This window comes from Varanus komodoensis, unplaced genomic scaffold, assembly GCF_004798865.1.
Source record: "Varanus komodoensis strain SLA01 unplaced genomic scaffold, ASM479886v1 scaffold47, whole genome shotgun sequence".
Taxonomy (NCBI): Eukaryota; Metazoa; Chordata; class Lepidosauria; order Squamata; family Varanidae; genus Varanus; species Varanus komodoensis.
The window spans coordinates 7,466,962-7,492,133 of NW_025336045.1; the positions used below are offsets into that span (position 1 = coordinate 7,466,962).

At 45.1% G+C, this 25,172-nt stretch overlaps 1 protein-coding gene across 1 annotated transcript in view; it reads left to right on the forward strand.

The window, feature by feature from the left end:
- Nucleotides 1–14,427, forward strand: part of LOC123030861 (CD2 associated protein) — a 117,179-nt gene extending 102,752 nt beyond the window's left edge. Inside the window, exons 16-18 of the mRNA XM_044445151.1 lie at nucleotides 7,212–7,399; nucleotides 8,652–8,715; nucleotides 11,545–14,427. Coding sequence (XP_044301086.1) covers nucleotides 7,212–7,399; nucleotides 8,652–8,715; nucleotides 11,545–11,586 — 294 coding nt within the window. The 3' untranslated portion in view covers nucleotides 11,587–14,427. The remainder of the gene's footprint in view (nucleotides 1–7,211; nucleotides 7,400–8,651; nucleotides 8,716–11,544) is intronic.
- The last annotated feature ends 10,745 nt before the right edge of the window (nucleotides 14,428–25,172 follow it).

Genomic DNA, 25,172 nt, shown 5'->3' on the forward strand with positions numbered 1-25,172 from the left:
TACTTCCTTCCCACAATCATGGGAACACATTTGGATGTTCATTTCTGGGACTGACGGGATCCGATGGGCTTCTGTATATTTTCCTCTGGTGAGAGCTGGTGATCCAGTCAAAGACCTGGTATCACTGGGGAGCAGTGGTGATGTGGAGGGGCATCAACTTGACTGCCCCTTAGTGCCCTGCCTGATGTTGCATGAAGCACTCTGCTGCTTGGTATCCTGGGGAGCTGCAGTCAGTGCAACAGGGTGGAGGATGGCAGAGTGCAAATGGTGTAAGATGGAAAATGAAGATGATGGAACATGCTCTAGAGCAGTGGTTTTCAACCACTGGTCTGTGGACTAGTGATGGTCTGCAAGGGGTTTCCTGCCGATCTGTGGAGGGGCCACATCCTACTCACTGCAGACTAGTGTGGGGGCTGGTTGTGCTCTCCCACCTCTTCCTCAACTGGAAGAGGAAGTTCATGGGTGGTGCACTGGTACTGCCAGTGGGGCTGGGAAGTGGAGAGACAGCTTTTTGTTTCTGCCTCAGCAGTCCTCAAGGTGGTTTTCCTGTTTTTGCTGGTCCCCAGGTATGAAAAGGTCGAAAACTACTGCTCTGGAGCACATAGTCATGCCTGTAAGATTAGGTGACTACTCTTCAGTGCCTTGGCAATTGAGCCATGGGGTTCTTATCCTCAATAGTTACTTGTAAGCCACTTAGAAAGGCCTTGGGCTGTTACAGGCAGCATATGAATGACTAAATAAATAAATATCATTCAACATCTATTTGAAGCCACTGGGGTCATTAGAAGGTACGGAACCAAGTGCCATCAGTACACTGATGACATATGAATCAGGTGAGGCTGTCCAAATCCTGGATCAGTGGACTCAAGGATGTGCTGGATGAGGGCCACTAAACTGAAGCTGAATGCGAACAAACCAAAGTAAAGCAAAGCAAAGCTGGTGAGTGGTTCCCCAGTCTAATGAAATAGGCTCATTGCCAGCTCTGGATAGGGTTGCACTTTCTTTGAAAGGTTACTGCATACTCTGGGGAGTGCTGCTAGATCTGTGACATTGCTGGAATGCCAAATGGTCTTGGCAGCTTGGGTTGCCTTTTACCAGCCTGAGCAGGTTCACTACCTACAGCCGTTTCTGGACAGGGATTTATTTATTTAATTAGTTTCTATACCACCCAGCAACAGAAGCGCTCTGGGAAGTTTACAAAACACATAAAAAAAGCTTGGCTAAGATGGCACAGACACTAGTAACTTCAAGACTGAATTTTTGCAGTGCATTCTATGTGGAGCTGCCCTTAAGCCTGGTCCAGAGGCTGGGGTTCCTGCAGATTTCAGGAGCTCAGCTGTTGCCTGCAGCTTTCTCTGTTGTACAACTCATGCGTGCAACTCTTGAAGGAACTTCTCTGGATGCCTGTTCCACCAGGCCAAGTTTAGGTTTTGGTACTAGTATATAAAGCCCTAAATAATGTCGGGAAAGAATACCTGAGAGACTACCTTCTTCCTTATCCACCTGCCCAGTCACTGAAGACATTAGATGGCATGCTCCTGTTGGTTCCACTTGTGACCTGTGGCCATGTCCAGAGGAATCTCTTGCAACCCCCTTCTGTGAAAGTTGCTGCCACCAGAAGTCAGGCAGGTGCCAAAAGGGGTTGTACCTCATGAAAATGTATTTATTTGAAGATTCCTTCCTTGATTGACCAGCCACAGTTTAATTGGTCCTCTGTTTTTAAAAACAATAATTTTAATATGGTTGTTTTATCTTCTATTATCCACTGCTCTAAATCTGTTTAGATGGGGAGTAACATATAAATGATTTAAATAATATTACTACTAACAGTTACTGAAATAAAAAATTGCTTAACATTTATTTTTCATGAAAAGCTTGCACTGATCATAACTGTTATATAGTTTTTGTGAGTGATTGTCAGATAACTCTGAAATATGTGTGGTTTCCCGTTGTAGGGTCAATGAAAGAACTGTGTTTGCATCACTGTAGAATGTCATTCAACCATTACCTACCTAGACATAACTGAAAGTTATTCTTCTTCGTGATCTCTGTGCATCACACATAATGGGTGCTGCGCCTGCACGGTGCCTGTTGCTGGGTAGAATACGAAAGCTCTAACGGATTTTGGCGGGAATTCCACACCCCTCCCCCGCGGGGCTATATAGGGCAGAGCGCCCGCCATTTCCCCCACTCTTCTTTCAACCGCCGATCGCACTTGCCTCGAGCCATTTGTTAACGTTCATATCTCTCTTTACTCTGATAGCCTTTTTTCTCTTCTCTTTTCCCAGTTAAAATAATCCAAGTTTTTTGCCGTTACCTTCCCTAGTTAAACACTTCCCCCCTTTTTCTTACTAAAATTAAAAAAAAAAATCCTTCTTACCTTATACTATCCGTCTTCACTATCTTTCTCCTCGATGGCTCAGCGTGCGGCTTTTCAAAAGTGCTCCAAATGCGGGGCCAAAATGTCCCCAACGGACCCGCATGAGCTCTGCCTCCTCTGCCTGGGAGAGGGACACCGCACTGACAAATGCCCATACTGCCAGGCTTTCACCAAGCAAGCCTGGAAAAATTGGGAAAATCAGCTGAGGAAGATCCTTTGGGATCAAGCCCTGATAGCCTCTGATGAGCTTGTTGCTCAGACCGCTCTGGCTGGGCCCTCCGTGGTGACCTCCCCTTGTCCACACTCTGAGGGAGCTGCTTCCAGGGAGACCTCTCACTCCTCCCATTCCTCCTCACTCAAACAAAAGGAGAAGAGGAGCACACTGGCCAAGGGGATCTGTCGGTCTCAAAGAAAACTAAGAAGGAGAAGACCGATAAGGCCAGCCACAGACACCATAAGCCTGCCCAGGAGCCACGCCGAGACTCGGGTTCGACTGCCCCATTGGTCCAGACGGCCTCATCTGTCCCGATGCCTTCGACACTGACACTGCAGGCGCTGATGCAGGTTACGCCTCTCGGATCCCCTCAGAGGGTCACATCACCGGCTCCTACGGCATTGGATCCCCCTGAGTCCATCGTTCATGGATCGATATGGGAAATCCCAGACTCGCCTCCGCAGTCGCTACCAAGCCATCAGCCAGCTCGCTCTCCGACGCCGATGCCTTCATCGCCCAAGGTGTCTCCAAGGCCTCCCCCACCGGCCGACTCCCACTGCCACTACCGCACTTTGGATCAGCCTGCCAGGAGCTGGGTTCCGATGCCCTACGAGGCCCACGTTTTCATCCAGGAGGCTATGCAGCTCTCCATACAACAACTCACCATGGCCCGCCATCATGTAGACTGCGACTCCCGTGAACTCGTTGGATCCATTGCCCTTCGCCAACACACCTGGCTATGCTCCTGCAACTTTCCCGATGAGACCAAGCGCCAGATCAAGGGAATACCCTTCGATGGTTCTGGTCCATGACTGCATGGACCATAAGCGCGAGCACACCTACAACACTTGAGCTACCGCTCAGAAGTTGGAAATTCTGAACTCTAACTGTTGTAAGTGGCCTCAGTCTCTCTATCCTCGATACCAACCCTACCATCACTACCAACCGCGTCAGCAGTACCAGCCATGCCAGCAGCACAACTGGGGACTACCAGCCACACAGAGCCAATAAGGCTGCCACCGCCAATTCACCGACAAGCGGCAGCATTGACAGGCTGCGTGAGCTGATCTTCTCTCTCCTCTTCTACCCTTCCCCCCTTTTGGGAACCTGCTGCAAAGCCTGCTCCCCATTTGGGAGTCCATCACACCTGATAAATGGGTACTTTCCATCATTAAGAATGGATATAAGATCGAGTTCGACACCGTGTTCCCCTCGGGACCAATACGATACACCGCCCTGTTGGAGGTCCTCAGAGATGAGGTATTCCAGCTACTCCATAAAGGAGCGATTCGTCAAATCTCCCGTTCCAAGGGGCTTCACGGCTTCTATTCCAGATACTTTGTGGTCCCGAAATGGGATGGTGGTCTACGTCCCATATTCGATCTACAGGGCGTCAGTGCATTCATTACAACTAAAAAATTTTGCATGACCACCCTGCAAAATATCCTCCCCTTACTAGAGAGAGAAGATTGGTTCACATCCTTAGATTTAAAAGATGCCTATTTCCATGTCAGCATCCACCCAGATCACAGGCGGCTTCTCTGCTTCACAGTCAGATCTGATATCTTTGAGTATAAGGTTCTTCCTTTTGGACTTGCCACAGCTCCTAGAGTTTTTACAAAATGCATGGCACCGGTCTGCGCCCACCTTTGCCTACAAGGTGTACAAATTTACCCCTACTTAGACGATTGGCTCATCGTCCCCTCCTCTCGAGACCAACTCATTTCGGCCATTGACACTACATGTGCCCTTCTGGATGGCCTCGGACTATGCATTAATGCCAAAAAATCCTGTCTCACTCCCTCGCAGGTCATCAAATTTATTGGGGCACAGCTTGACTCCATTCAGGCAAAAGCTTTACTCCCACGGGCTCGAATGGAGAATCTTCGCTCCTCCGCCAGGCACGTCCAGGAGAGTGAACATACCCGGGCATTGGCTGTTCTAGGACACATGGCCTCGACAATTGCAGTCGTTCCGAAAGCCAGACTCCGGATGCAACCTCTTCAGGTGTGGTTCACAGTGTGTTCCAGCCTCATCGCAATTCCACGAGATGGCCACTTCTTCCTCCCGCCTCAGTTCGCCAGGCTCTGTCTTGGTGGACGAACAAAGACAACCTCACAGTGGGTATTCTGTTCCACCAACAACAGCCCTTGGTATCACTCCATACCGACGCTTCCTTTACGGGCTGGGGAGCACATTGCGCCAACCTCCGTACCCAAGGCACCTGACAGGCTTGCGAAAAGACCGAACACATCAACTTTCTCGAACTGCTGGTGTGGTGTTCAAAGTGCTGTGCTCCTTCAAGTCCACCCTTCAGAACCAGTCGGTACAGATAGTCTCCGACAACGTAGTCACCATTTTCTACATAAACAAACAGGGCGTCCCAAGATCGGTACCACTGGCTTATCTGGCCCTACAGATTTGGGACTGGTGCATCCCCAGGAGAATCATCCTGTTTGCGATACACCTGGCAGGGGTGGACAACGAGGAAGCAGACTATCTCAGCAGGAAGATGTCATCAACCCACGAATGGGAGTTGGATGACCTTATTTGCAGGGATCTTTTCTCCCGTTGGGGCACCCCATCCTAGGACCTGTTTTCAATGGCTACCAACTCGAAATGCTGGACCTACTGCTCCAGGGCAGGAATGGGCCCGAACTCGTGGGGCGATACCATGATGGTGAGTTGGTCGGATTTGTTCCTCTACACGTTCCCTCTGATCCCACTAATTACTCATATCCTGGAAAAGGCTGCCCGCAACAGGGCACAGAGCATTCTTATCACACCGTGGTGGCCGCAACAGCTTTGGTTCCTGACCATCCTCAACCTCTCCCGCCGAACATTTTTCCATCTACTGCGGGTCCTTCACCTGATCATGTAGGGGTGGGGGGGCGATCCTCCACCCCAATTTCGATTCCCTCAACCTCACTGCGTGGCTCCTTCACTGACTGTTCCCTGTCACCTACCGTCGGTCCTGGAAAGCCCATTGATCCCGATGGCCACTACTCTTCCACCGATACCAGAACCACGGTTGGTACTGAGCGACCCTCTCCAAGCCTCCTCCGTCCTGACTTCCCTGCAGCCGGAGATCACTTTCATACTGCAATCCGCCCTATGACCATCTACCCGCCGGTCATACGAGGCAAAATGGAAATGCTTCGCCGCCTTCGTGGAGATCAATCACTTCTCTCTCAACTCTGCTTCCATCAATAATATCCTCTCCTTCCTGCTCTCCCTACACCAAGATGGCCTTAACCCACTTCAATTAGAGTGTACATCACGGCGATTTCCCATTTTCGGGGTCCTCTATCCAGATCCACAGTGTTTTCCCACACGCTTATCCGTCGCTTACTCAAAGGACTACAGAATCTCCAGCCACCATCCCGGCCTTCAGTACCGACCTGGAGTCTGTCAGTGGTACTCCAGGCCCTTTGAACCATTGGCAATGAATGACCTGAGACTGTTATCGTGGAAGGCTGCCTTCCTTGTCGCCATTACGTCAGCGAGGAGAGCGAGCGAACTCTCTGCCCTTCGTGTAGACCCACCTTACTTCAACTTCATAAGGAAAAGGTTGTCCTATGTACCGACCTGGCATTCCTACCTAAGGTCGCTACAGCCTTCCATGTCAATCAGAACATCGTCCTCCCAATGTTCTTCCCCACTCCTTCCACCCCAATAGAGAAATCCCTCCACTCTCGATGTACGCCAATGCCTGGCCTTTTATCAGTCCTGCACCAAGAGCTTCAGAAAGACCAAGCGCCTCTTCAGTAAATACTCCAAACCCGACAAGAGTGCTACCATCTCCTCCCAAAGGCTTTCAAAATGGATCATTCAAACCATCGAACTGGCATACCAGTTAGCCAAGTTGGACTTCCAGTCGCCCCCAAGGAGCACTCTACCAGAGCCATGGCTGCCTCCTCTGTGTTTTCAGCCGGCATCCTGCTACTGGACATTTGCAAGGCAGAGACATGGACTACTCCTTGCACCTTCACCAGACATTACAGACTCGACATTCGGGCCAGACAGGACAGTTCCTTCAGCCGAGCCGTCCTCTCTTCGATTCTCCTCTGACGACACTGACCCACCTCCGGTGGGTAAGCTTGCTAGTTCACCCATTATGTGTGATGCACAGAGACCACGAAGAAGAAAGGCAGTTGCTTACCTGTAACTGTCATTCTTCGAGTGGTCATCTGTGCAGTCACACAACCCACCCACCGGCCCCACTCGGTGTTGGAGGACGGAACAGCAGACTCTCCCTAGTGACTCCTCGAGTCAACCACACTCTCCACTAGGGGACGATCTGTCGGTCTCCATAGACTGGGGGAAATGGCGGGCGCTCCGCCCTATATAGCACCGCAGGGGAGGGGTGCAGAGTTCCCACCAAAATCCGTTAAAAGCTTTTGTATTCTGTTCGGCAACAGGCACTGCACAGGCACAACACCCATTATGTGTGACTGTACAGATGACCACTCGAAGAATGACAGTTACGGGTAGGCAACCTGGCTTTTCTGGCAGGTGGCATGTCAGCCCCTTGACAAATCTTGCTGATCCTTTAACAAACAGATATTGACTGTATATGCAGACACCCCATTTAGGTCACTTTTCTTTTTATTTCAGCCATCTATATTTACTTCACCAGTTCTGTCTTCATCACCAAAACCAAGTTCCGTTGTACTAAATACAGTTGCTGGGGAAATGAAACTTAAACACGAAACAGATGAAGGAGGAAAGCCTTCTGTGGAAGAGCTGCGATCTCAGATATTTGACCTGCTATCTGTTGTGGAAACAATGAAAAAAGAGCATGGGTAAGAGCTGTTTATATATTTTGGACAGTGGAAGTGATGTGTGGAGAGGTTTTGACCTGGTTTCATCTCGCTGGAGGGGTTCACAGGTCCTGATAAGGCACCCTGAGAATACACCATTATGTATTGGTGGTTCATTGGATAACCCAGCAGATGATTGGGTTGTTTGCAGCAGATGGCCCTTTCCTTGGTCCCTGCTCCACTCTTTCTGCAAGTGGTCTGCTGTGGTGACTGGCTCCTGAAGGAATCCTCCCAGCCCTCCCATTGCCAAATGGAATTAAATTTTCTAAGCTCTCGTGAACATAGCAACACACCTGCAATCTACTTTTGAGAGCAGGCATTTTGCACTCTTCCACAAGAGCTAAAATCTCTTGCCTGCTGTTTAGCCTGGCATATTGATATCCTTCTCTTGTTAATGTCCTTCTCAACCTCATCCTCTTTGCTAGTGAAAGTGTTTAAAGACTTCATGTTCTGCTTAGATAGTAATGCCTGTCCCTAAAGCTGCTTCTTTCCTGCAGCCACTTTTTGTTCTTCTCCCCACTTCATATTTCCACCACTGTTGTCCCTGGCTAGCTGCCATATGGGTTATTGCACAGAAACCAGGTTTGCCAAACATATGCAAATGTCATGGCAGAAATTTCAAGACAAAGTGATAAAATAGAGGGAGAAGTTACAGAAATTTCGTAGAAGTGAATTGGTAAAGAACTGAAAAGAAAAAATGTGAACTTGTGTAGGCCACTCTCATTGTCTTTTCTTCTTGATTGTTAGGCACTCAGGGAGGAGGGCACAAAAAGGGGAGGAGGGAGGATAGTGTGGCACTAGCAAGATTGTGAGGTGCTTCAGCATTTTTTGCTCTTTTGCTGGGTGGCTCTCCAGCCATTCCCAACAATCCAGAGTGACATCATACTGGCAGATTCAGTGTGTCACAAGAAGCCACTATGGGCATCAACAGCCCAAAATGAGCCACCCTGCAGAAACCACACTGGGTGGAAAACATGTTTGTCGTAAAGTGCAAGCCAGGTAACTGTGTCTTTCTTCAAATAAATGTAGGATCTCTCTAGTTCATTCATGAAGAAGAAGGTGGCAGACATGCTTGAGCCCAAGGTTCACTTCCAATCTTGCTAGCAGTCTTGTACACTTGGGTAGTCCCCCTTTATGAAGTATTCTTTTCACTTTGTAGCTTGTTCATCATAAAGTATTTTTGTGTAACAGGAGTAAATTGTTTACATGACAATATTTGCCTATTACTTAAAAGGAAAGAACTGGAAAAATTGAAGAAAGACTTGGAGGAAGAGAAGCAGATGCGTAGCAACCTAGAGGTAATGTCTGAGTAAGGTGCTTAGAGTAACAGGAGGGTACTATTATTATCAATAAAGTGAAGATTGAGCCAGGGTGCAATAAAGCAGCAACTATGAAATATTATGTATTTTCACTTGACTGTTCTGCTGACAGGTTGAGGACATTTCCTTTAAATGCAGTTAGAGCTGAAGACTTGCAAAAACAGCACAGCACACAGTTGCTTCTTAAGCCATGATGAGCTGCAGTACTTACGGGCGCCAGGTTACCCACTCAAGCCTTAGCTTGTCATGGCATTGAGGCCCAGGCAGCAGGGACTGTTGGTGCTTCATTTAACTGCAGATAATCCCTGCTGCCTAGACTCAGGCCGCAGCAACTACCCTCTGGAGACTGGATAGTCAAAATGGTCATCAGCACACATTGCCTCTAGTGGTGGGCTGCCCACTAAGTCAGATCCTGTGATCCCATGATCAGCATTTGGCTCTCAGAAAAAGGGTTTCTCACATGTGCTCATCCACGAACAAGCAGGCAGTGTTCACCAGTTTGCTCAGTCCGCCCTAGCAATCTAGACTCCTTCTGCCCCTCACCCTAGTTCATGTAGTGGGTGCCTCCATTGGCTTGAAGGCTCTTCCATGATTGGAAGGGCACCTTTGGTTCCACCCCATTGTATCTGGCAACTTTGGGATAATGGTCAGGTGACTTGTGGATGAGAATGAGTTAATGTAGCTCTTTTTCAGTTGTTGTTGTTGTTGTTATTGTTGTTGTTGTTGTTGTTGTTGTAACATTTCTATGCCGCCCCTTGCCGAAGCCTCGGGGCGGCTTACAACACAATAAGATACATTGAAATACAATAGAACATAATAAATTACCACTAAATACAAAAATACAAAAAATACACTGAGATACAAACATAATATAAAATTAAAATTAACAGTATAAAATAAGTAAATAAAGAATATAGGAGGAGAAAAGAGAAGGAAGAAGAAGTTGCCCTGGCCAGATCATATATTTTAACAATTAAAATGATGTTTAAATAAAAAGGTCTTTACCTGGCGCCGAAAAACCAGTAACGACGGTGCCAGGCGGACCTCTCTGGGGAGTGAATTCCATAGGTTGGGTGCCACCGCAGAGAAAGCCCTCCTCCGAGTACTTACTCTCCTAATTTCTTTCATGGAGGGTTCCCGGAGAGGGGACTCTCCCGCAGATCTCAAAGGGCGGTCGGGCATATACGGACGTAAGCGCTCGTTCAGGTAGCCAGGACCCAAGCCGTTTAGGGCTTTGTAGGTCATAATCAACACCTTGGATTGGGCCCGGGCTTCAATGGGAAGCCAGTGAAGCTGATGGAGGACTGGAGTCATGTGAGCATAACGCCCCGTCCCCGTCAGCAACTTGGCAGCTCTATTTTGCACCAATTGAAGTGTTCGGACCGTCTTCAGGGGAAGCCCCACGTAAAGCGCGTTACAGACTTCTATGCGGGAAGTCACCAGCGCGTGTCACCGTCGCCAGGCAGTCACACTCCAGGTAGGGGCACAGCTGATTAATCAGCCAAAGCTGAAGGAAGGCACTCCTCGCCACCGCTGTCAACCAGATAACCCCTTATCTGAAAAAAGTAAACTAGCTGTGAGGTTCCAACCCCATAAGAAAATCTAATCCTTTCTAAATCCTACTTGAAAAAATGAGCTTTACATTTCAGCAGATCGGTTGAGCTGACAAAGTGCAATTACCCCATAAAAGAGAATCAGAATACTTGCAAAGCTAAAGGACCCTTGCAATACATGAATCCCATCAACACCCCCCGCCCCCAGATTCTGCTATGAAAGGGATGAATGATGTTCCCACCATTTGTAAGCAAGGATCATTCTGATAGGCTGGCTTTTGTGGATTATGATGTCATGCCTCTGTGGTGAATTATCGTGTCATGAAAACCCAGTTACAGAGGTAGAAAGAGGCAGGGAAGAGGCCATGTAAGACACAAAACCAACTCCCCAACATTTCTGATAAGGAATTGCTCATGCAAAAGCTTCCAACTAGCATTTATTTCAGGCTGCTTCAGGTCCCCTAAGAATAAATCTTGATACTTGCCCTAAATGAAATTTTTACTTCACATGCAGCCACTAATAACAGAAACTTGGAAAAATACATTAAAACTTCTGAAGTTCCCAAGAAATTGGACACAATAGGTCTGACTCCAGTTAGTGAAATAAAACATTTTACTGTGGCCCCAGGAATATCCTGATTGCTATGGCAAGGGTAGTTGTACTAGCCATAAGAAAAGATCGATATTAGTGTAATACTGTTATGCATTTCATGTCTATACCACCCTACAGCCAAAGCTCTTACATTACAAGATTGCGAAGAATGTACTTGAAATCTTTGTGTTTTTTGTACATTTTTGTGATCTTTTGGTTGGCCTGATTGCTATAGATACTGACTGTAGCAACATTCCCCAACATGGCGCCTTTCAAATGTCTTCAAATACAGTATGCAGTATTACTGAGCATCAGTTATGCTGGTTGGCTGAATGGAGTTTTGGCCCAAAATATGCAGGGCACCATGGTGGGAAGATAGCATAGCTATAGGAGGGGCTCCACAGTGTGTGTGTGTGTGTGTGTGTTGGCAGGGATAGACTACATAAGTCGGCCTTTTTCAGCCTAGTCCCCTCAGATGGTTATGGCTACACTCCCAGTTTGCATAGTTAGTGAACAGGGTTGCAGGCTAAAAAAATCTGAAGTATGTCAGCATCAATTAAGTACTGATAAGTTTTGACATGTATTTGATGAATTACAAATGTATACAGAATGAACACATGTTGATTATTTTATTAATGTCATCTTAATTTCTTTTCTCTATAGGTGGAAATAGAAAAGCTCAAGAAAGCTGTCATTACTACATAAAAGAGCCATAGTTTGTGTGTCCTTATCATGCCAGGAATTCAAAGTTTAAAAAACAAATGAAGTTGACTTTTTTTAGTTCAAACCAATGGTTGGTAGTATTTCATTTTTTAAAAGAATAAATGACCATACTCTTACATTCAGTGAGCTAAAAGAAGAAAACTTTTGTGTTTCTTGCCAATATAGGAGAGGCCTTATTTCTTATTGTGCTGGAATAGCAGACCTTTGTTTTGTTGGTTTGCTTTCAAATACTACTGAATCTGTATAAAGAAGAGATCATAATAGATTTTTATTGATTATCTAGAGTCTAATTTTTAAGAGATCTGTACTATAAACAAGGCAATATATCTTTGCAAAGTATAGGGAGGCACATGATGTAGCCTTGTAGCCATTAGAGTCACTACTTTTCCCACCATGCTAAATGGAATATAATGTTTGTATATTTTTTTAAAAATCACATTCCTATCCAGGTTACACTGTTGTGCCTGTCTGCAGTGAGAGTATTAATAACATACTGTTTTATAGTTAAGGATGATACTAAGAGTTTCACCAGTCCTTCGCTGAGCAACATATTAATTATTCCTTTCACTGAGAAGAGTATTGTGTCACTTGCACTATAGGAGTCATAAAAGGGATTATGATTGGACCATGAAAAAACCCACACTGAGATACATAAAACAACAGAAAATCTGAGGCTGAAATAACTTTTAATTCAATCCATTGTGCCTAAATTTTGTAGAACATCACATGACATGGTATACTTAGAGCACTGCATTTTTGTGCTTTCGCAAATTTTAATCTAACACTCTGGTGTCTTCAGCTTTAAAGATGTTTAGCACTAATCATAATGACAGAAGTAAAACTTTTGTATGACAATGAAATGTTTGGCGCTAATGGAATATACTACCCACAGGGTTGTTGCAGTACTTCATAAGATACATATGGAGGCCTAGCTAAATGCTTTACTCTTCATATACACCATTGTACTACAATATGTTATTGAAATGAGTTAATTTAGTCTAAAACAAAGGAGTTCATTTGGACTCCTTGTGTTTAATTCATTTCCCTCTCCTCAATTTTTCCTGTGAAGGAGAAAAACTGAAAACATACAGTGCTTAGTAGCACTGTTTTGAATCCAAAGCTAAAAATACAAAATTCATTACTATGCTAAGCCATTATGGAAAAATGCAATCTTTCCAGAGGTTGTGTTTACTTTAACCAGAGTGAAGTAAATTCTAACCCTTTCGGCTTCAGTGAGAAGACTTGATTCTCATCTCCTGCCCTTCTTAAATAAGCAGAACTTTGATGGCACTTGGGTTTTATCTTAATTCGAAGAAAAAAAAAAACTGGTGCTTGTTTTCAAGTGCTGAGATCAGATTTTTACTTGCAGCTATATCAATTGTGGATTAAAATGTGGAAATAAAAACAAAGGTGTATAAAGTCATTATATTTGTTTGCTTACTATATTGGTGCATAACTAATGACCAATTTTTACAGAGACAGTTGCTAAATGAGTGAATTTTATTGCCAGATAATATTTTTAGTAAGCTGAATAAGTAATATGTCGCAGATTACTAAATTATTGGCCAGAGAGATCACTTTTTATAAACTAATCTGATACTAATTGATAGTAGACACTGGTCACAAAATTTGGCTCATTATGCAGACCTGTGACTTGTGTTTGCCACTGACCCCTCCCTTCCCCATTCCCCTGGCATATGGAGAGCATTCAGGATAGGGGAGCATGTTTGCTGGTGAGTTGGTCTTCTGCAAAAGATGCAAACAGCATGCTGCTGCTGCTCCTTCCTGCAAAAGCCCGAGGAGAGAGAAACCACTGGCACCTGCTTTTTTCCACAGGTGTAGAGAAAACTTCCATCCCACAAGCTGAACTTTTGTAAATGGCACCAAAGTCTGCTGCTGCTGCTGCCTCCTGCAAAATCCCAGCACCACCCCTTCCATCCCCACCTTTCCAAATCACAGCAGCAAAAATAAGTGGCGATTCTTTTACTGCTCTTGGAATTCTGCAGAGGGTAGTGGCAGCAAAGGCATTTTTCTGAAAAAGCACATTTTCCGGGATGGAAGCCACCTCTCTCTTTTTTTTCTGCATTATTCATAGGGGGAAAGGAAAGGCTATTTTCTCCCACCATAAGGGTAATGTTTACATAAAAGTGTCAGCCGTGCCTTCTTCTGGAAAGAAAACAAAGCAGAAAAAAAGCAAGAGGGATAGGCAATAAAGAAAGGGGTCCCCCTCTTTCCATTAGATTTTTGCAAGCAGCAGCAATGAGGCATAGGTGGGACTTTCTGGGAAATTGCCAACTTGAAGCAAAACCATGTTATCTTTCCTCCCACTTCCTGGAAGAAGCTGTATAGTTTCTCCTTTTCTCCTCTGCCCCAATTGCAAGTTGGCCTTTTGGAGAGAAAGCAACAACACCTGCCTCCTGCAAAAATTGAGCAGAAATGAGAGACACTCTCATGGAAAAGAAAGGTGCGTAGATTCTCTAGTGGCCTTACGGCAATCACTCCACTTCTGATGCTTTAAAAAAAAAAATTACAAAAATCCACCATTTTTAAATTCCTCCCAGGGGACATGCTTTTCCATCAGCAGGGCCCTAGGTAGATACATAAATACCCATCAACTGGTCACCTATTGTGAAAAGGTGAATTGATATTTTGAACCCTAGTTCAGCTTCCCCTTAACTACAAATTAAGCTTCAGTATGTACTACCTTGGAAGAATGTCCAAGAAAAGATCTCTCCTCTATTAACAGATCATTAAAATTTTATTCTGATTATGCAAAAAAGAATTGAGCCTCATGAAGAGAGTTCCTGTATGTGTTCTTCACTATGATCCAGAGTGTAAGACAAAATAGTATTGCTAGATTGCTATTCTAGAATTTTGTCTGCCTTGAAGCTTATAGCAGATGAATAAGACAAGACAATCAATGAATCAGAAGTGTTAATTATTTAACGGCCTTTTTTGCTGTAGCAATAAATGACCAAGTGCAATGACTTGATTTAATTAAAAAAATCTTCTGAAAGTCGCTGCTATTTGTGTTTTAGCAATAGAGATCTTCCTAATTATATGTCTGTCAGAAATTAATATTGCAAAATGGGAAAATGATGCCAACTTTCCAAAGAATGCAATATGTTTCAAGCAGTATGTTTCACTGACTTGTTCACAGGGCCTGTAAAACTGTGCATGCTATCAAAACTCCACAAATAAAAGTATATGCTGTTAATATGTTGATGCATTTTTTTTTCAGAAAGATTCAGGCACCATAGCTAGAGGTTATGGTGCACAACACACAACCGGGGGGAAAAATAATTAAACAACTTACATGCAGTAGGTTGTGACAGTGTTTATCATTACCATTTAATATTTAAATTATTAGCTATTATGATACAGTCAAATCTAAGCATATGAGTTTAAAGTATTGGATCAAGAGTTTAGCATTCGATTATATTCTGATAACATGGTATTTGTCTTGAACTCAAGACACTATGAAAACATGAATATATAAATATGAAATAGGTTTGGCAAAATCTGAGGTAAATATTAATACTGACTCTGAAACCTGCCTTCTTGTTGTTAGTTGTGAAGTCGCATTTGATCCATCGCGACCCCATGGACAACATTCCTACAGGCCTTCCTGTCCTCCACCATCCCCTGGAGTCCACTTAAGCTCACGCCAACTGCTTCAGTGACTCCATCCAGCCACCTCATTCTCTGCTGTCCCCTTCCTTTGCTATCACTTGTTCCCAGCATTAGGCTCTTCTCCAGTGAGTCCTTCCTTATCATCATTAGGTGGCCAAGGTATTTGAGTTGCATCTTCAATATCTGGCCTTCTAAAGAGCAGTCAGGGTTGGATCTCCTCTAGGACTGACTTGTTTGATTGCCTTGCAGTCCAAGGGTCTCGCAGGAGTCTCCTCCAGCACCACAATTCAAAGGCGTCAATGCTTCAGCGCTCAGCCTTATGGTCCAACTTTCACAGCCACACTTTGTGACTGGGAAAACCATAGCCTTGACTATACGCACTTTTGTCAGCAGGGTGCTGTCTCTGCTTTTTAGTATGCTGTCTAGATTTGCCATAGCTTTCCTCCCAAGGAGCAAGCATCTTTTGATTTCTTGGCTGCAGTGCCCATCTGCAGTGATCTTGGAGCCCAGGAAAATAAAATCTGTCACTACCTCCATTTCTTCCCCATCTATTTGCCAGGAAGTGAGAGGACCGGATGCCATGATCTTAGTTTTCTTAATGTTGAGTTTCAGGCCAACTTTTGCACTCTCCTCTTTCACCAGCATCAGGAGGAGCTTTAGTTCCTCTTCATTTTCTGCCATTAGAGTGGTATCACCTGCATATGTGAGGTTGTTGATATTTCTCCCAGCAAATATCAACTTGTGATTCATCTAGCCTTGCTATTCTCATGATGTGCTTGAAACCTGCCTTAGATGTCTAGAAAAACTGAGGTACCAAATACCTTCGAAACAGTTTTGTCCAGAGAATGTTAATGACATGGTTAAGGATAATGTTGACCCTCTAAAAGCCAAGATATGGCAAAAGATGCAGGGGTAGTCAAACTCTAAAACTGCTCATAAATGTTTTGTGCAAATGCTTTTGTATTTTTGGTTATGGTATCTTAAGATACTACAAAAGCATCTCCAATCAAGTTTATTAAAGCTAAGTATCGCAGTGACTTGACAGAAAAGAGATGACACTGCTGATCAATCTAACAGCTGTTCTCATTGCTCTGGTTCAGTTGTAGGACTTGAAACAGTATTGAAACATTGAACGGTTGTAATCGTCTACATACTTGAGAGACTGGGTTGTGACATCTCTGTATTCTCTCCTGTTAATCTGACATGTGATCCAAACAAACCAATGGAGTGCCTACAACAATTTAAAAAGAAGTGCCAAGAATTTTTCTAATTTCTTTGCACTTTTAACCTTTGCCTTTTGATGGCATAGTCGTACTTCTCCTGAAATTTCAAGTGTTTGTGTACAATGTTGAAAATGCTGCATTTGCATAATTTGAACCTAATTGCAAGGATAGTAATTTTTCAAGTTTTACACCATGGATGCTCAAACTATGGCCCACGGGCTGCCTCTGGCTCACCATGCCCATTTATCCGGCCCACCATAGAGGTTTTGGACTCGCTGCGCAGGCACACGTATGACGAGGTGCTGGTTTGCTTGCAAGACCGTTTTGGACTCACTCGGAGAAAACGATCTCTGCGCATGCATGCCCTTGCGTCACTGTGTGCACATGCAGGCACGCGCCTCCCTGCCTGGCCCGCAGTCCCCACCCGCACCACCTTCGCGGCCCGCGCCCATCGCCAGCACCTTTCAGCTGGCCCCCTCTTGAAAAAGCTTGAGGACCCCCGCCATAGGGTGGACCCATACAGGAAGGGACAATGTTTATATATCAGATAGCTTTTTACCTTTTTTGTTTGTTTTGAAATTTCAACCAAAGAGATAATGTATTATTGTTCTATTGCATTTATATCCCAACTTTTTTCCTCTTTCAAGGAACCCGAGATGGTTTGTATAATCCACCTCTCCAGTGTTATCCTTACAACTAACACCCTGTTAGGTGGATTAAGCTGAGAGCCTGTGACTCACCCAAAATCACCCAGTAAGTCCCAGTGAGGACTAGGACCTAGATCTCCCAGTTCCCCAGTCAACATTCCAACCACACTACACTGGCCCTAATGTAGCTATATAACTGAGTATATAATTTCATTGCATTCATATGAAATCTCTGTTTGTGTACACACAAACATATACACGCATGCACACACACAGCTTTCTAAGAATTACACATTAAACTTCAACAAATGCAGTCCAAATCACCAAGTAAGCATCCATTTGCAGGCAGTGTCTGTAAACCACCCATTTTAAACTTGAGAGCATTGTAAGGTCTTTGAGCCATTGAATTATGTGAGATGAACATTTAAGAGTCTTTTATCTGTGAAAAGTACAGCTGTACTTGCTAAAACGTGTCCTTAGGCTACCTCTGCAGCTGTTTCTCAGTCCTCATTCAGTTGTCCAGAGGTTTTGGCTTTGATTCAGAACCACAAGCAAAACAAATCAGACATAAGTCTAGCAAAAATGTTCACTCAAAAATGTATGAACCTTTTAGTCCAAATGCAAGTGCACTTATACATGCACCACAAAAGTCGTATGTGCATGCAAGTGGCAAAAACAACAACATAATGAGTAGTACGAAGCATATACAAAGTGAATATAAAAGGACTGCTGCTCAGGGAGCTTTCTGGCTAATGAAAGCAGGATAAAAATCAATTCAACGTTATATATAGTAAGGACGTTAGCTTACATTCTGCAGTGTACAAAAGCTATTCAGGAATACAATAGTGTAAGGTACCAACCATTTTGGTTATGTGCTGTCAAGTAATTGCAACTTATGGCAACCCTGTGAATTGAGTGCCCTCTGAAGTCTCCTCGACAGCCCTGCTCAGCTCCTGTAAGGCGAAGGCTGTGGCTTCCTTGATGGCATCAATCCCTCGCATGTGTGGACTTCCTCTTCTGCCTTCAACTTTCTCTAGCACGAGGGTCTTCTCCAGTGAATCTTACCTTCTCGTGATGTGGCCACAGTACAACAGCTTCAGTTTTGTCATTTTTGCTGCTGGAGAAAGTTCTGGCTTGTTTTGACCTAGGACAGCTTGTTCATCTTTATGTTGGTCTAGAGTATTTGTAAGTTCTGCACGGGTGTTTTGAAAGCTTCAGTTTTCTTTGTTAGCTTTCTTCCCTGTCCAGGTTCCATTATTGACCTGGACAGTGTTACACAAATCCATAGTGTTTAGGAATATAACAGCATGGATGATCGTAGCCTTAGTCTCCAGTGAAATGTCCTTCTATTTGATGGTCTTTCTCTTTAGTTAATTAATTGCTCTCCCTCCAGATTTCAGTTGTCTAATAATTTCTGTGCTGCAGCCTCCATTTAAATTGGTGATTTAGCCAAGGTAAGATGAAAGGACAAAATAAAGTTTATTTTCATTAGCCATACGCCTTTGCATAAATATTAAAAAATATAAAATCTAATGCAAAATCAGGAATATAATACATATCTCACTCTAACATACACACACCAATGCCTAAATTTGAACAAGTGAATCTATAAAAATGATTTTAAAATCATACGAGACCTGACTTTAGTTGCTACTGCTAAAAAATTATTTGACTACACCATCACCTGTCTATCCCAGTCTGCAAAAAGAAGAGATACGTACAAGTCAGGTGAGTGACTTGGCTTCTTAACTAACAAGAGGCAAATTAACTCTTTAGATGCATCTCTATAGAGAGATCAAAACAACAGTACATGGCCAAGTGTTTCAACACTATCACCACATGGACATGCATGATTTCTTTTAATGTTCAGTAGCATGCAGGCACATTTCTCACCTTGCCATAACCAATGGTTAGTAAAAAGTCAGGTGATAGTTCAAAAGTACATATTTTGGACTTAATATAGGAACAGTGAGTCAGAAGGGGTATCCCAGGCCATCTAGTCTGACCCCCAGCTCCAGCTGGCTCCACTCATGATGTGGCCACCATGTGCATGTCTAGCCTATCTTTGAACACCCTCACCAATGAGGCCTCAACCACCTCCTATGGAAGCCCATTCTGTACCCACGGGGTCCTAACCATCAGAAAGAGCTTCCTGGCATCTAAACGGAATCTTAGTTCCCTGAGCTTTGCTCTGTTTTTGCACATTCTTCCCTCCTCTGCAGGGGAGAGCAGGTCTCTACCCAACTCCATGTGACACCCCCTCACATACCTGTATGTCACCAACAGATCCCCTCTGAGTCTCCTCAAGGCTGAAGAGACCCAGTTCCCTCAGACTCGCCTCATACGGCATCCCCTGCAAGCCGGCCACCAACCTTGTGGCCCTACGCTGCACTGACTCCAACCTGGCTATATCCCTCTGTAATGTGGGGAGGGGGGCAAAACTGAACTCAATACTCCAGTTCCGGGCACACCAGAGTCGTATAGAGTGGTAGTAATACCTCTCTCGATCTAGAAGCCACACTTCTGCCTATGCAACCAAGGGTGGTGTTCGCCCTCTTGACCACCGCATCACACTGCTGACTCATGTTTAGCCTGCAGTCAACCAGCACCCTGAGATCCCTTTCACAAGTGCTGCTCTCCAGCCACTTGTCCCCTAACCTGTACTTGCAACACCCATTCCTATGCCCCAAGTGCAAGACCTTGCACTTAACACTGAACGCCATCCTGTTGTCTGCTGCCCACTTCCATGGTCTGTCCAGATCCTTTTGGATCTGGAGTACCTGCTCCTCAGTTAAGGCCACTGCCCCAGTTTTAGTATCATCTGCGAATTTGATCAGCAGACTGTTCACCCCTTCTTTCATGTCCTTGATGAAAAGATTAAACAGGATCAGCCCCAGGACAGAGCCCTGGGGGACCCCGCTTGTCACTGGCCACTATCCTAATGATTCCTCACTAATGGTTACCCTCTGCTTTTGGTTAGTCAACCATGCCTTAAACCATCAGACAGTGCATTGGTCTATCCCAAAACTCCTCAGTTTCTCCACCAGGATATCATGGGGCACTTTGTCAAAGGTCTTGCTGAAATCCAGGTAAACCACATCCACTGCATCCCCTCCATCTTGCCACCTCGAAACCTTGTCATAGAATTCCACAAGGTTTATCTGGCAGGACCTGTTATTGCAGAAACCATGTTGTGTGGCCACCAGCCTCCCTTCCCTATCTAGCATCACTAGATCTCTCTCTATTATGAGCCTTTCCATTGTTTTTCCTACAATGGACGTAAAGCTAACAGGTCTGTAATTCCCCATGTCCCTTCTACTACCCTTTTTCAAAATTGGGACCACTGATGCCACCCTCCAGTTTTCTGGAACGTCTCCTGTTCTCCACAAGGCCTCAAAAATGGAGACCAGCGGGTGTGAGAGAACCCCTGCCAACTCTCTAAGTACTCTCAGGTGTAACCCATCAGGGCCTGGTACCTTTGTAATGTCCAATGCCCTGAGGAGCCCCTCGACTTCTAGGGAGGTGACTCTAATCTGTGCCCCTAACTCCCCAGCCTCATCTAATCTCCTATGCAAATCTTCCCCATCCTGCTTTGGGGGGAACACAGAGGCAAAATAGTCATTTAGCATCTGTGCCTGTTCCCTCATATCAGTCACTGGATCTCCTTCCTCCTTATTTAGTGGTCCCACTACCTGTCTCCCCTTCTTATTTACATGCTGATAGAACCCCTTTTTGTTGCTTTTGATATTCTTGGCAAGTTTCAGCTCGTAATCAGCCTTAGCTTTGTGAAGAATCTTTCTGCAACAGGCCTCCTCCCCCCGGTATACCCTTTTGTCTATTTGCCCCAGTACCCATTTCCTACGGAGGTTCCTCTTGCATCTAATCCCTCTAACCATCTCCTTTCACATCCATGGCGGCACTCTCCTTCGTCTCCCCGCCTTACTGACTAGAGGTATCGTCAAGGCTTGCGCCTCCAAAACCTCCCTTTTGAGTGCCATCCACCCCTCCTCAACTCACTTACCTTCCAGTAACCTATCCCAGGAGACTTTCCCCAGTCTGTCCTTCAATTGGCCAAAGTTGGCCCTCTTGAAGTCCCAGCTTCTAGTGCTCGACCTGCCGCACGTCCCCGGTCCCCTGATCTCAAAGCAAAGGATGGAGTGATCACTCGCATCCAGAGTGCCCCTAATCTGGACCTCATCTATCAGCTTCTCCCTGTTGGTCAAGACCAAGTCAAGGATGTTCCCCCTCGTCATCGCCTCTTGGACCCTCTGTGTGAAAAACCCTCCCTCTATAGCGTCTATGAAGTGACGTGACCTGGCTGCCAATGCGGAGTGACCCTCCCAACTAATATCCGGGAGATTGAAATCTCCCATAATTACTGTGTCGCTTCCCCAAAATATTCTAAAAATCTGAACTATCAGGACATCATCCAGGGTCTCAAGTTGACCTGGAGGGCGATAACATACCCCCACTGTCAGGTCTCTTTCCCTGTCAAAACCCCTAAGTTTCACCCAGACTGCCTCTACCGAATCCCCCTCTGTGCTGCATTCTATCTCACTGCATCCTATCCCTTCCCTGACATATAAAGCCACGCCCCCACCCCTCTTTCCCTTCCTGTCCTTTCTAAACAGGTACCCCTCTGTGTTCACATTCCAGTCTTTCCTTTCATCCCATCAGGTCATACCCTCCTATTCCCTGGAGAGCTTCAAGCTCTTCCTGCTTCTTACCCGTGCTCCTAGCATTGGTGTACATGCACCTCAACTCCTCCCCACAGCTTCCTTTCCTTGGAGTTCCCAGCCTCCTCCTTCCTCCCATCCTCCCTGATACCTGGCCTCTCTTTGTAGGAGTCCTGTCAGTCCCTGCAGTACCTCTAAAACTGAGGTACCAGAGCCCTGATCCTCTCCCCACACTTGCCCAGTGTGGACAAGTTTCTGGGTGTCCTGACCCTCCCCTCCCTCCCCCCAGGCTCAGTTTAAAGTCTTCCGGATGAAGCTCGCTAGAGCATCTCCAAAGGACCTTTTCCCCATCCTTGTGAGGTGCAACTCATCCCTTGACAGAAGTCCATTGGCAAGAAACCAGGTGTCATGGTCAAGGAACCCAAAGCATTTGTTCTGGCACCACTCCCTAAGCCAGTCGTTTACATCAGTGACCCTCCTACCCCTGCCTGGCCCAAATCCCTGTACCGGTAAGATAGATGAGAAGGCCACTTGGGCCTTAAGGTCCCTGAGTTTCTTCCCCAAGGCCTTGAAGTCCCTGGTGATCCTGCCCACACCCTGCCTGGCTACGTCAATTGTGCCCACATGGATCACCGGAAGTGGCTGGTGACCCTGAAGCAAACAAGACGCTCTACTCTATGCTTCACCTCACCTCTCCTGCAGTGGCCCCCTTGCTGCATGTGGTCCCAGGCTGGGGATGTTGCTGGTCCCCCAAGGCCTCATCAGCCCCAGCCTCCCCAGCGGAGGGAACCTGTTTCCCAGCTCCAGATCGGCACCAGGAGAAGGAGGAGGCCATGCTGGCCTCCTCCTCCTTTGGGTGACATGCCTCCATGTCTCCCCAGTTGTTCCTCCCATGGCCCCTTCCTCAACCCTCTCTCTGGAGGGGGACTGCTCCCGGGGGACCTGGATAGCTCTCCCGTCCCTCAGGCACTTCATCTCCTCCCCTAGCAGGGTCACCAGCTTGCTCCAAGGACAAGTGTATCCCTGCCTCTCCTGAGGGAGAAGGGCAAACATGTTGCAGCTGTTGCAGTGGACACAACACCCGTCATTCCCGCCAAGGACATCTCCTGGCCTGCCATTGGGAACCCCTCAGAGACCCTGCCTTGTCTGTTCTGCACTACTCCTCACTCACCCAGTTCTCCCAGACACACACACACATATCTTTCGTCCACTTTCATGTAAGTCTTCCATAACAAAGGAAAGCAGACCAGATGGAGGTAAATTCAGCCATAACCAAAAGTAAAATGGCCTGAGCCAGGCCTGTGTAGACACTGAAGGAAGACCACTTTCCAACCTCAGAGAAGCATTTGGAATGCAGCCTGGTATGGCAAATACTTGCCTAAGAAACTTAGACTGCCCAATTTCTATTTATTTTAAGTTCGTATTGGCCCAGATTGGAACTCCTTATAGCACCTGGGCTAACAGCTTGGCTCTATAAATTTCCAGCACTGCTGGCATGAAATTCTGACCTTTGGTGCAAAAAATTGTCTCAAAATGTTAATGATATGTGAAACTTTTTCCACAGCATATTCTTGTTGTGCTGTCCATGTTCCTGATGCCTGAAAAATCACGCCAAGATATTTAAAGATTCTAACCTGTTTCATTGGTTGCCCATCCACAGACCATTTACAGAGTCTAAAGCATCTTGAAAATATCATTACTTTTGTCTTGTTGTAATTCACTTCAAGGTGTTCCTTCTGGCAATAAATTGAAAATGCCCTTAGTTGTCTTCTGAGACCCACTTTAGCATAAGATAGCAATACAGCATCATCTTCATATAGTAGCACTAATATGAATTTAGTAGCTAATCTGGGTGCATGAAATGCTGTCAAATGCTCAACACTGTCATTCACAGATACATTGAACAGGGCTGGAGTTGAAACATGGCCTTGCTTAACACCATTTGTTACGCCATTTGTAGATGGCATAGGATCTGTAAGATGCCCATTGGTAGTATACCATAGTCTCAGAGGTATTATTTGAAAAAAGTGTTTTGTCCATAGTTGTAGAGATATTTTCCCCCATAATCATACATGAGATACAGAATCAAATGCTGCCTCCAGATCAATACATCCAAAACACCTCTTTTCCTTTTTACATATTTATCAAAAAAGTAGGCTAATACAGAGCAATGATCTAAAGTAGATCCACCCCGGCTAAAATCCCCCCTGCTTGCTCTCCTGCCATATTCTCATCCTGGATCCAGTTGAGAAATGTAGCATAAAGTTTATTACACACAGTAAACTAATTGGGCAATAATTGGCAGGATCTTTTTTATGTCCTTTTTATGTATGGGAACACATACAGATGTACCTGAACTCTCAAGTAATAATCCTGTTTGATCAATGAGGGAGAATAAAGCTGCCAACAGAGGTGTCCACCAGGTAATATGAAATTTTATAAGTTCTCGGGTCATGAAATCAATTGATCCTTTATTATTTTTCAGTTGATAAATGAGACTTTCATTCCTTTACTGAAACTGGTGGCCAATTGGGATGATTTTCCACTGCTACTGCTGTTTTGGTATCCTGAAGATTAAAGTCAGAAAATAATACTTTATACTGCTGCATCCATTCATTGGAACCAATAACACATGTTAAGCCAGAATAATCATTATTCATTAAACCTGTTACTGTGCACCAAAAAAGACCAGTATCTCTATCACTAGAAGCTTTTATTGAAATTTGCCAAGCATTTACAGCTGCTAGTTGCTTTTTCTTCTTAATCAGTAGTTTAAATGCTTGTCTATTGGCAATGTAATTGTTTAACAAGGACTGCAGGTGAGTTTTCTGCTATTTATAATAAATGTTCCTCATTTACCTCTTGCCCTGCTTACATTCACTATCAAACCAACCAGATGTTATTGATGCTCTTCCAGAGTCAGCTTTAGTTGCCTTATACAAATGAAAAGGACAATGGCAAAATAATAGCAGCAATAATACAAAGTACCAAGGCTGTCCATTTTCCTGATCCTAGCCACGAGTCCTTGGTACACCACTGGAATAAAGCAAGAAGGTTAACCTTACTCTTTGAGGTATCTAGCATAGGCTTCCTCACTATGATGGTTGCAGAACTGGTCAGGGGGAAATAATCTCTCACAGCTTAAGATCCAACCAGAGGCAGAGTTTTTGAGCCCCTTTTCCCTGGTGATGGGGTGATGCCAGGCAGCCAATCCCAGGGGAACCTGCTGTCATTTACTCCTCCAGCAGTTCTCACCTTGGCTGTGCAGATTTCCTTGGCCAGGACCCATCATTTTCAATAAGCAAGTGCACAAAATTAATCCCTCTTCCCTGGCATCTGAGATGCCTCCCGATCCAACTCATTTGTTCCCTGACTTCTGAAATCTCTTC